The 13,494-nt window shown below is 39.4% G+C and overlaps 1 protein-coding gene across 1 annotated transcript in view; it reads left to right on the top strand.

The window, feature by feature from the left end:
* LOC140241351 (putative receptor-type tyrosine-protein phosphatase mosPTP-1) overlaps positions 1-13,494 on the top strand; it is a 212,815-nt gene that overhangs the window by 122,380 nt on the left and 76,941 nt on the right. The window contains exon 10 of the mRNA XM_072321088.1: positions 221-316. Within this exon, the coding sequence (XP_072177189.1) occupies positions 221-316 (96 nt within the window). The remainder of the gene's footprint in view (positions 1-220; positions 317-13,494) is intronic.

Here is a 13,494-nt window from a genome sequence, read left to right as displayed (position 1 = left end):
CCCATTCATCCTCATCAGCAGTCAAAGCCAATCCATATTTATGTGCTCTGCACGCAGTGAAGTGCGTACTAAGCGTTCTGTGCGCCAATACTTACGCGGTCGGTTTCAATGAGGGCGGTCGATATGTAGTAGGGTTATCATATGCAATGACAATAAAATCTTGAATGAGCCATATCACTTGTATATTCTCCTTGTATGTCATTTGTATATTCTCCTGCAGACATTTTCACACAGTATAAGATCAAGGTTTCTGCCTCCACCAGTGCTGGAGAGGGCACCACCAGTACAGAGCTTGTTGAGAAAACTGACGTTACAGGTAAGGAGAAAATATGCATTGTTGGGCTTTTGTTTAACTCACCTGAGCACTAGGGTCAAGTGAGCCATTTCAATCATTCGTCATTTGTCATCCATTGTGTGTGGTCTGTCATGCATCATGCCTACACTTTTTACATTTCACCTTCTCCTGTAGAACCCTGTGAAGAGGTTTTATCAAATTTGGAAAGTGCAACTTATTTTCGTACTTTCTGTGAGTCATGTTAGTAACTCCAAATATGCAGCAGTATTTCCACAGTGATAAAGAAGCCAATAATTAAAACAGTGAATTTTCATATTTCTTCTGGACAGCCTTAGGCACAGTTTAATCCTTCTTTCAGAATAAACATGTGTAGTGTGAATGCAGTCATTTTGTTAGTGTCTTTCTGTATTGAGCAGGTGAATATTGTCAAATTCCAAGACTGCATGCCTTTGAACAAAGAGGGCGCCAAGCCACTCATCAGTGTTTTCCCATCAGGTCACAAACCTTTCACTTTCCACAATCAAAGATGCTAAAATCAAATCTGGATAAAAAGGCCATACAAGCCTGTCCAAAACTAATAAGGTGTGGTTGATGAGGGTGTATCCCTGTAGTAATTCAACGTGTGTGGAGGCTTGAAGCCTTCTCGTTAGAATTCAGGGGGACTATATTTGCTTCAGTGCAAAATTTAGTAGAAAACATGAGATTTTGAGAGTGGTGAAGCCATAGTCATTCTTTAAGGACTTTTGAGCAGAGTTTGAGTAGAAAAATCCCCTTTTCAAATTTCAGGACTGGAGTAAAATGAGGTTGCATAGATATAAGACACCAAAGACACTGAATCTTTTGTACGTTTTATATAATATATGTTTTGTTTTGTTTTTTTTATATTTTTGTGTCTATGGAAAATTATTTTCAGGTATGAGATCTCATGGGTTTAGCTATTGTGACCAATTTTGTGAAGTGTAACCACTGTCTGACTCTATGCCTTTAAACAAAGAGGGCGCCATTCTACTAATCGGTGCTCCCCTTGGTGAGTTTCAGGTTCAGCTGTTGTGACCAATTTTGAGCGGTGCAATCACTGTCTGCAGCAAAGTATGCCTATAAACAGAGAGGGCGCCATGCCACTTACCAGTGCTTTCCTTGACTGCAGTTTCAGGTTCAGCTGTTGTGATCAGTTTTGTGCACTCCAACCACTGTTTGTAGTAAAATAATGAATAAGATTTTGTAGTAAAATGATGAATAATATGATCAAAGCCCCAGACTATATATCTTTTGGACAAAGAGGGCACTGTGCCACCACTTGGCATTCCCTTTCACAAAATTTTTGGGTTCAGCTGTTTGGTGACTAGTTCTGTGCAGCATAAATCATTGAGTGGAGCTGAATCATTGGATGTGGTTGTATGTAGTATGTACGTGTAGTCTTCAATTTGTTAGCACAATGATCATTTGGAGTCACAGATGTGTTTAAAAATTAGTTTTGATAACACTGTTTAACGCTTTGGTAGCTCAATGTCAAAAGTTTTAAAACTTTGCTGATGCTGAGTGCTTTTCATGATAATAATAATAATAATAATAATACTGATAATAATAATAATAATAATAATAATAATAATACAGGGTACTTATAATGTGCCAATTCCACATAGCTTTAAGCTAACATGCTCAAGGCGCAGTAGAAGAAATAACTTATGAAATACAAAAATCCTCAAACAAACATGCACATGAAAATGAATGACACAATAATGATGTGCAAATGGATGAAGAAACTCTTGAGTATCCACAAGTTTTGAAAAATATGCTGTCATGATCCAGATATTTGTGAAGAAATGCCAGTAATTTGTATCCAAAAAGGATTATTTCATAAGTGGGGGTGCTGTGACATAATTGATGAGACTCCTGACTCCCAATAGGCCGGTTTACTAATGTATGCACAGATCTTTAATTTTGCACACGGCCGCAACCTCGGGCAAACAAAGGATGCGAGCCTGCAACGTCGGCTGCTGCAGCCGTCCCCGACAAGTCCCCACATGTAGACTTACGTGTATGTTGTGTACATGTGTGCGATGCATCAACTTCGATTTTACCTCCTGGCATTTCGTGTGGCTCTAAATCAATTCCCAACCTTAGGTGAGGGAAAATTCTGCTGTGATCAAACGCAGTTTGGACTATAGTTTCGATTTTATTGAATTTTGGCTTCGATTTTGTCTTCAGTAGTTCTGAAAATGGGTGGAAAACACTGCTGCTACGGAACATACAACAGTATGACCGCATCACTTCAAACTTAAATGATTTTAAGCATTATGATTGATTGTGAAATCTAAACTAGACAACGAATCTGTCATAATCGATATGTTTCCAAGGATTTGTTTATCTTTAAAGTTAGACTCAGACTGATTAGACCTCATGAAATAAAATGACGATTTTGACCTATTTTTCTATTAACGATAACAGTTAGCCCTAGCCCTAGCCCTATATAGATCTAGACTAGATCTAGAGTACCGTAGATCTACACGTAGGCCTAGACCTAGAATTAAAAAGAAAAACAATGATAGACCTAACCTCCTTGACATTCGCAGTAGGCAACATTTATTTCCCCTGTTGACTTATTCATCACGACCCAGGTCTGGTACGTTGGTTTGTTGAGGTATGTCCGGTCGGCCTAACCTCACTAAGGATAACAGGAAGAGGGCTCGTGTCTGAAACCTCATTGAACTTCAGGCTTGAAACACTCCCATCCGCGAAAAGACGGTAGTCCTCAAATGACTTGTATCCCTTTAGCGTTTCCAGTCATAGTCAGTCCAATTGATGATCAGGTAGTTGAACACGTCAAAGAGTCCAAAATCTGGAATACTCTCGAAGTTGGATGTAAACCCAGCGAGCTTGTTAGGGTCGGAGAACGAGCAGCCTACCAGAGGCTTAGCGAGCTTCTCCTCCAGTGACCGGCCGGTGGTCCGCCAGGGAGAGGTCGAGATCGACGGGCAAATCCAAATCGGCTACGGCAGTTGCACTAGTTCGATGAGTTTCTCATTGTTGTAGCCGCTTGTGCTCACACCTATATCCCTAAAATACTCAGTTAATTCCTTAACTGTCCAATTCTTCTATGGCTTACTCGAACTTTGGCTAGAACTTGAAGCTGACGCCATCTCAAAGCAAGATTATAGCAAACAAAAGTTGTCGATTATCCGCAGCGAGTAATGATCGTAGACAATACACGCGTGAATGCAAAAACAGTGTGGCGCGCGCGTCCGCGCTTATTTCGCTTGCCCGACTTAGTTACAATCACTAGGGTCGCGTGGGGTTGACGTCATTATACATATCATTAGTAAACCGGTCTATTGGAGGACCCGAGTTCTAATCCAGCCCAGTGCTTACATCCCTGGACAAGATGTATTCACCAACCACGTCCCTCTCCGCCCAGGTGTATACACAGGTGTAGATGAGTACCTGACAGTGCTAGGGTAATGATATTGGCAGGACCCTGTGATGGAGCAGTGGCAACACTGAAGATGCTATCCTGAATAAACAGACTGTATTCATTATTACATTATTTAACATTATATTCCACATACTAAGAATCTTGCTATAGGATTGGTCAAGAGCTGATCACGTGATTAAGCGTAGTTTTGCCCATCACATCACCTGAGAAAAAAAAGTTTGTTGCACTCTATGTTGATAGTCCCTTTTGTTTCGCTGATCTCTACAGTCCATACAGTCCTAACGCGAGATGAGTACGCGCAAAATAAAAGTACGTTGCACGGAATGTGTACGCTATTTTTCCTCAGCTGCGCTTCGGAAAGATAGCTACATCCGGATCGCCGAGGAAGTGATAGTTTGTCCCATCACCTTCACCAACGTTGATTATTTGCTTACTATTTGCAGTCAAAGATAGTGTGGCAAATTCGGTTTTTCACTAACTTTCTCTCTGTATTCAAACAGTCAATAATATGGCAATAAGGTGGTACCCAGCAGGTTTTTCATAGCTTTAATTTTACACAATATCAGAGACAATGGCAGCATGGGAAACCATTTCGCTTTGATTTTTGTTTTGTTTTTGTTTTTTATTAGGAACATTGTTCAAATAATGCACATGAAATCCTGTTTGTATATTTTGTTTAAACCACATCCTTCAGAACAGTAATCATTGAAGATATATGAGAATGAAGCACAATGCTTACACCTGCGTGCAAAGTGTTGGCTGAGGTTTGCTGATGTAAAGCAGAAATCCAAGAAGTACATGTGATTATTGTTTTGTGGTTCCAATATGACAGAAATGGTATTTTCCAAGTGGGTTGGAAGGAATGATTCATTTTGTGTGGTGATCATTCATGTAAAAAAAAAAAATGACTCATAACTTCTTGCTCATCGACTGATCCCACAACTTTGGATTCATTCTTGGTAACTGTTGTTGACAACGCAAGCAGGAGTTACAACAACGGCAATAACGAGAACTGCATCCGAAATTCGTGGAACCGATGATAATTCCTCGTTGCCAAGTGTACTCGTACCACATCCAGAGTGCACAACTCAGTGCATATATATTGGAGCCCATCAATTTTCAAGGGCAAGTCCAACCTAGTATTGCTTGGTATGAAAGTAGAATAATCAAAGAAGCAGACAAGTGAATGACTTAGAAAATAGGACGTTTCAGTTTTTTTTTTGAGGGGGTGGGGGTTGGGATGGGAGTGGGGGAGAGAGAAATTAATATTGGTGAATATTTGTGTATAAACCTAATGGACAGCTGGAGATACCAGTATCACACAGTGCTGCCAATTTGTCTTACCATTGATACTCTCTAAACTTTTACGATTCATAACTTCTTTCATATGTCAGATTGTTTTCCCAAATTTTCCTAAATCTCCTATGATTTTTCTGATTTCATACAAAGCAGCATATCACAAGTATTCCTTTAAAGTTTAATGCCACACCAAGTGGACTGTAATGAACTGAATAAAGTCAGACACAAACTTGGAGGTCTCATTTTATGGTTCCCCTATCATGTTATGAGAATTTTCTAAAAGTTATTGGCTCATGCGATACCTTACCATTTAATTATTCATCGTCCTATTTGAATTTCCTCTCCAAAGTGAGAATTTGTTAGCCAACGAATTGTACACCTGTCTCTTTTGTGCATTTTTTTTCTTTGTGAATAAGGGAATTTCTTTTTTTTTTTGGGTCAAATGTGAACAGCTGCTTAATCCCCATGTTTCAAAATATTCCAAAGTGAAAAATTGAAGAGGAGGTGCTCTTTTTCTCTCCATGGAACACTTTTCCAGAGGCATTCATCACCATCAATCACAACTATTGAGTTGACCTTGTAACTTGTTTTTCCTGTCTTTTTGGAAATATCACTCCTCCCCTGTGGATTAGTATCATATACAAAATTCAAGCCGCAAAAGGTTGAAGTGTAAGGTGCATTGTATATCCGGTAGTGAGATTCAGACAATACAATAGCAATTGGCAAGAGAACTAATCCACTATGTAATGCAGTACTTCCTGCAAACGAGGCACTAATGCCATATTTTTTTTTTTTTTTTTTTTTGGGGGGGGGGTGGGGGGTAGGGGGTAGGGTGGGGAGGTGGGGGAAGAGCGTAGCCAGGCCAAAGGTGTCAGGCACTACTCAGTGTCCAGACCTCCTCCTTCTGGCTAGGATGTGTCGTACACTGTATGTTTCCCCTTGCTAGCATCACAGGCTTGTGACTGACCATGCTTCCTTATGTTTTTCGAAGACCCCCCACCTCCTTCTTTCTCTCCAATATTTTCCTAGTCTTTAATAATGGATAATACTACCCCCTCCCCCACCAACCAGATAAGAGAATTGTATTGATATTCCATGTGGATATATGTCACATCAGTCTTGTGCGTCTGAATCAGTATGAATTGATTTGTTGTATTGATATGTTTGATACATAACACTTATATATCCTTTAACATCATTTTATATTATGGTATATTAAAAACAGTAGAGGCTATTCTTTCACATATATGCAAGAGCATCATATTAGATTATGGTAGATTCAAACAATCAGGGCAATTGCCCCCCTCCCCCCACCCCAGTAAATACTAGTTAGGGATAAGGTTATAGTAAAGATTATGTTTAGGTTAAGGGTTAGATATTGGGTTAGGTTTAGGGTTAGATTTTGGGTTAGGTTTAGGATTAGGTTCAGGGTAAGGATTAGGGTTAGGTTAAGGGTCAAGGGAAGGGTCTGGGGTAATTGTTCAGGGAGTAATTGCCCTAGAACCATCCAACAAATCCATACTAAGACAGTGTTTAGTTTGACTCAAATAATTTTGCTTTAAAATTGTTGTCGCTTGTCGCTTCCTTTTTGAATAGAGATAATCATTCAAGACTTGGTCACTTATATGATGTATAAATAAAGTGTTTATGAAAGTTTGTGAATTGTGATAGATTTATGACCAGTTCAAGTTTCAGTCCAGCAATCTACTTTTCGGTTTATACCTACTCTCTGCTTCTGCAGGTCTATTGAAGAGGTTGTAAATCATCCAAGATGAAACTTTGTACTCTTCTGGACAGGACTGTAACCCTTTGACACCCAACTGCCCTCGGTCACCCTTGAATGTGTGTGTGTGTGTGTGTGTGAGTGTGTTTGTGTGTGTGGGTGAGTGGGTGTGTGTATTATGTATGGGTTAATAATGTGTGTTTTTAAAATTCTTTTTCTTTTTTGCCAGGTAAATGTCATTCTTCTGTAACACACTTCTGTAAAACTAGTTTTTTTTTGTGTGTGTGTGTGGAAATATTTGCACATTTCTCACAAAATCAAACAACTTAAGGGATGATAAACACAATTTGTCATATTAACAATTTTTTTAGGGGCAAATTGTTTATGTTGCAAATATCAGTTGACACTCAAATCTGTGAGAATGAAACAACTCTAAATATACAACAATACATTATGTATACAGTAATCTCTGTAAATGCACCATCAATTTGTCTAAACTTGTATAAGATCGTGTAAAAGTTGGTACTTCCTCCATGGGTAGAGCATGGTTAGCAATGCAAGAAACCTCAAGGTGCTGATCTATGAAGGGTTGAAGCGATACTTGTCTCTGTGACATTGACACAGAGGAATCGGTTGAGACGAGAAGATTCAACGTGCAAGTCTGTGTATCCACATACATGTAGGAAAATTATTAATGAGCAAACGAGGCCAGCACTGGTTATTTTACAGATGTCCATGAATAGATGTTAGCAGTTTCAGTCTCATTAGTCAACATAAAATGGACAATTTGCTTTAGGGAGTATAGACTCCTGTGACAGTTATCTTTCTGCCAATTTAAGTTTTACTTCATTATCTTTTGAAGTAAATACAAAATTAGTGGGGTGAGTGTGGGGGTCTCATACCAAGGTGAATAAAAACCGTGCATATTTTGACATAAAAAGACATGTCATTATGCCATAATAGTGACATCGTGAAGCAGTGCCATGCGAGGGATAAAATTTAGTGCTTTTGATGCAGCAACAGTTTGTCAAATAGAAGTGTCAGTCAAGAAATTTAATGTAGTCATTTATCACATTGGGTTGTGTGGTGGCAGTTATTATGGCTACTGGTCTTGAGTAAGGATCATTTTGGGCAAGCCCTCTTGAGATCAAAGCAGTCATAATGAAATCTTACAGCAAACTGTCTTCGATGGGTAGCCATCCTTAATTTATTCAATTAGTCATGAATGTATTCATACTGATTTCCTTACGCAGCATTCTCTGGCATATTCTTCTTTGGAGCTGTCAAAATTCACACCTGTCCAGATTTACTGATGTCATCAACAGAGGAGTCAAATGTTGCATCACTCTCCATCCCCTTTTTAACATCCTTTTATTTTGGTACAAAGTACAATTGTATTTTATGAATAAACTTAAATGTTATGCATAATCCTGACTCAAGGGCCGCGAATTCTCAAAGCTGGAATAACTATTCCGCGGAATAGTTATTCCGGGGAATAAGTTATTCTACCTATGAGAATAGATTCCGGGGAATAAATCACGTCATTTTACGTCACGAGGGCCTGATTTGCATAAGAGGCGTAATAAATCAGCGGAATAAGCGGTGTAATAAAGTTATTCCACCTTTGAGAATTCGGGCCAAGGTGTACTGCCAGAATTTTCTCAAACCTGTGAGGGTACGATCAAATGATAATTCCATATGATACAGATATTGATTATGATGGTATTATGGCATTGATTATGATTGCCGAAGATGAATGAAGATAGACTGTTAAAGCTTTATCTGTAGATTTGATTCCCCCCCCCCCCCAAACATATAGGATATGTTTGGCAACCTGACCTGTTAATGACTGTTAATGTTCTGCAGAACTGTCCGTGTTCTGCAGAACTGTCCATGAAGGCATTATGATTTAGTATCATTTTTATGTGTGAGTTACAAATTGTACATATGTAACTTGATATTATTCCATTGGGTCCGTTTGTTATTATGATGCATCGTAAGATTGTTAATTCTTCATGTGCCCGGACACTTAGCTGTAAATAGATTGCCAATCTTTCTTTGTCAGCATTCAGTAAACTCACACAAACTTGACCTGGTTGTAGATTAGCAAACCCACTATTAAAGTGTAGCAATGTGCCTTAGTCCACACAAGGAGGTTGTGGTGATACACAGGATTATGGGATTAGGTAATCTCTTTTTATTAACAATTATTTTGTAGACATATCTGTGCTAACTGGTGAAGAAATTACTCCAGCATGCAGATTATCGGCAAACAATGCATCCACACTGAGAATTAACTTCTTTTTTCCTTGCTGATACTGATTAGGACTAAGAAGTGATCCTGTCAAGCACTGGATGAAATATGATATCAGATTGTGAAAAGAAAATTAAGGAAGAAGTATGGTAGGGGGCCAGGAAATCATAGTCATAATGACAAATTCTCCATGGGCACAGTTTTAGTTTAGAATTGTAGAGCTCCCATATACACAGTGTAGCCCATTACCCCAGATCTTGTTCTGGTTTCTGTGGCGTGATGTGAGTGGAGAATACTTGATTTTCCTGTACGACTTGAATATTAGTCCATTTGTTAGAGATTAACCCCTAACTCCCTTCCCACTAAAAAGGCAACAGGTACTAAATGGTAGCTGAAAGTGGACCAGAGCAGGATAGAGCTTGTGTGGAGGTGTCAAGCAACCCCATCCCACATGTGGGACCAGGTCCCGATCCCCAAATCACAGCCCCATGATCACTTACGTCCAGACAACTCAATGGTCAACAGTAGTTCCGCTGTTCCAAATGACCAGTTCAGTTGCCCATGCACACAACAATCCAGTTTCAGCAGATGGAGAAATACATTAGATTGTGGTAGGGCATATATAGTGTGTTCTGTAATGAGTGAATCGGGAGTGCTTATTAGATATTAGGGTGGAAAAGTGATAATAGTCGAGGGAGACTGATTCCTGACGAAGTCTTTCAGCATGAAAATTATAATTGTCTGCGGCATCATGCACTAATGAAGGTTCCCAGTTACCTACTAGTCACATGTCTGCATTAATTCCTGTGATGTCTGATCAAAACAAAAGCAAGCTATAGGGAGCAATTACACAAATTCATGGCTTCAAAAAAATTGGCCATGTTATGCCCAGTCCCTCCTCCCTCATGTGATGACAGCAAAGCATGCAAAATTGGATTAGCAGCTGAGCTAAGTGGATTGTGGAGTGTTTCCTTCCAAATTTTTCCCCCTGGCCTGTCCCACTGTGGAGTCTGCCGGCTGACAGGGAATACTGTACCTTTGATTGACCACCAGGACTTGCCAATTAGCAGAAAACATACAGAGTCTAGGCACCTAGCTGTAGGACCAGTCTTCCCTTCTCACCTTTCAGTCTAGAGAGTTTGCGTACGGATATAGGATATTTTTCTGCGTCTGAATGCTCATATATTAAAACATCATATGAATTTATGCTTTGCAATAATTTCATGTCATACCAATGGTTTAAGCATCATTTGGATTTTGTATATTAATACAAGGTATACAAGGTCTGTAGGCTCTGGTACAATGCCTGAGAATCTTTTAGATGAAAGAATTGTACATTTTTTCAACTTTATTTTCACAATTTACCATGAGTGAAAGGGTGGGACCTGTTATGTCGTGAGACAAATTTCAGCAGCAATGGAGAAATTCTGTTATATTCAAATTCATGAGTGCATATAAACATATATATATATATATATATATATATATATATATATATATATATATATATATATATATATATATATATATATAGATAGATAGATAGATAGATAGATATATATATATATATAGATAGATATAGATATATATATATATCACAAAGTGACAAGCATTCTAAGAAACACTAATTCAGCATCATTTGCAGATCTACGAGTAAGGATTAGATTTTACCAATCCGGTATGATTTTGAAGGACATCCTTCACACACACCTCCAGTGACTGCAGAGACTCCAATTCTCCTGCTTTTGGCAGGAGATTTCTCACATGGAAGCCATTTGTGTAAAATCTCCCATTCTCCTGTTTGAGGTTGAATTTCTCCCATTTTAGCTGTGTGTTTCCCATGTAAAATTGAGAGTTTTTGTTGTATATGTTCAAAAAACAGGACTAAGATAGCAACAGAGAGCATAGACACCGTTCACAAGGGACGTTATACTTCGTGCTTGTGATATATGCCATGCACACATAATTTTGTGCTCATGTCTACGTGATCAGAGTCTCTAGTTTGCTAGGGGGTTCAGGTGGGTGAATCTCCAGATAAAGATATGCTGTCGGGGTTGGAGCCTTTGTGACTGTCAGAGGAATTCTTTGTGCTTGAAATGGATATTTTTACATCAGTAATTGTTCGCGCTCAGCTGGGTGAGATGGATTTCGGGTGTTTTTAGTACTGGGGAATCAAGTACATTAATTACTGAACATTACTTAATTACCAAAATTTCCGCACAATGCAAATTGCCACTTTTACAGTGGTCATATTGTCTATCACACATTATTTACAGGTCGTGTTTTCCTGGAATCTGCACCCATGTTTCTCCAGGGGACTCTGACTGGATGTCCACTTGTTGTTGCACGTGGTGTAGGAAGAAAGGGGGGGGGGAGGCTAGTTAGCCTGTTTTGGCTCCACTAAGTCTGAGGGGAGACTATTAGCAACCCATTTCCTGCCAGTCAGCAGGGCTGATGGAACGGGGTCAATGTACCTGCCTGGATGAAGGTGTGAGAGTTTCACGCCTCGCCTCATGCTCCCTCTCATCCCCCGCTCCTTTTAAGAAGACTTAGGCACCTCCTCTAACTCCCCAGATCAAGTCGTGACATTGTGGAAGGATGAGCAGAGAGACATTTCGCTGGAGCCAAATGTCACTTTGCATCCCGCAGGATTCTAGGTTGATGAAACTCTGCATGGTATGACTTTGGAGCTCTCTTGAAACATCTTTGGCCTCTGATTTCATGTTCCTCCCAACTCTTCATGAATCTTCTTGTGCTGGTGCGTGCTCCTGGAAAGTTCATTGAATGTAGTTTCACCGAGATACATTATAAGACTCTCCCCTTTTTCCGCTCAAATCAAACATTGACTTTTTATACGGGAATTTCTTCATGATAAGGATCTTTGTGATTTAAGACTACTGAAGGTCATTTGTGGTGGTGAGTTTTCTCCTAGATTCTCAAATGTTGCTATGACCCCATTTACATGTACGAGTGACGCTGGCATGAGGCCGGCCTCACGCCGCTTTCACGTATGTGTAAACACAAAGCAGACTGACACTGATTTTCGAGAGTCAGATGATCATCATGGGCTTGTGCAATAGTGCGGATACGTCATCATTTGTGAATTTGTTGACCTCGGTATTACTCGTCAGAAATCTGAACGCTGTATGACCAACTACTCGTACAGATAATCAAATAAGTGCTTTTGTTTTGTGATTAATTTTGCTTCACTGAAGTCCTGGACTGCGTTGTTGAGTTTTCTGCTTAGTCAGTCATTCTGTATCCTTTGTTTGTTTGTTGCATTTGCGTAACTTGTAAGGTTTGTATTGTTTACTTTGTATGAGCTCCATAACATCATCAAACTTCATAGCTATGAAGACAACGCGTCCGTACTATATTAGTGGCGAGATCGAACACGATGACCGCGCGAAAAGAAATAAATCATTGATTACATGAAGAGACTCATGAAAGCCTCGCCACGCAGACTGGCCAAGCCACTGTATGTGTAAACGGGGGGTGGGGGGGAGGGGGGGGGTCAAGCCGACTTCAAGGCGGCATCCAGCCGACCTTTCTGCTATGTGTAAACGCACTTTCGACACGGCCCGTGTGTAAATAGGGTCTATGATATTTACCAGTCCAACTGGTATCTGCTCTATTGCTGGAGTGATCTGCGAATATGATTTCTTTGGTCTTATTCACAATTTTTGTTTTATTCACAATTTTTGTTTTATTCACAATGTTGAGCAACATGCATTTGGCTATACCTTGTGCATGTTGCATCCTCGTAAATACCCTTGAGTGCACTGCATCTCTACAAATGCACTCTCACCTATATGCATTAATTGCATGTTATATTGTGGGTTCACACACCTACGGGCAATAGTAAATATCTTTACTTTTGTGTGCCCTGACCCTCATGTTGTCTCCATTTATTTCATTTTGTGTAACGTGTACGGTACGGTGTATTCCTTTGAAATGTTCATTCATGTTTTTGTTTCATGTTTGTAACATTTACGATATGTATCCTATATTGTTTACCTGGTTGAATAAATGATAATAATGATTATAACATTGCTGATAGTGATATCATTCCATTCTAAACACAGTGTAGTCTTGTGGCTCTCACATACACCAGTATTTTGCATCCAGATACAAACTTGTAAATCATATGCGTAGCATGTGACTTAACACCTGATCCACTCTCTTGGGTGTGTCTGAACATTGCCCCAGCACTTTCAGAAGGTACAGACTATTCAGAACTGAGCACAGAAACCCTTACAATGGTCACTAGTTGTCAATCTATTGAAGTGTCATATATACTCCTCTTGAGGTCATGGTCTCCAGTGCGAGATCAAATAAATTAATGGAAGGTAATTTGTAATCCAGTAATCTGCAACAAGATAATGGATGTGTGTAACTTTAGGAAGGTAGTAATAACATAGAAAGTAATTTCAAGTTGTTCTTAATGGCTTGTCAGGTGAGGAAACTGGATACACATCATTTTTTTTATG

Source organism: Diadema setosum, chromosome 2, assembly GCF_964275005.1.
Source record: "Diadema setosum chromosome 2, eeDiaSeto1, whole genome shotgun sequence".
NCBI classification, from domain to species: domain Eukaryota; kingdom Metazoa; phylum Echinodermata; class Echinoidea; order Diadematoida; family Diadematidae; genus Diadema; species Diadema setosum.
This window is presented reverse-complemented; position numbering and strand designations above follow the sequence as displayed.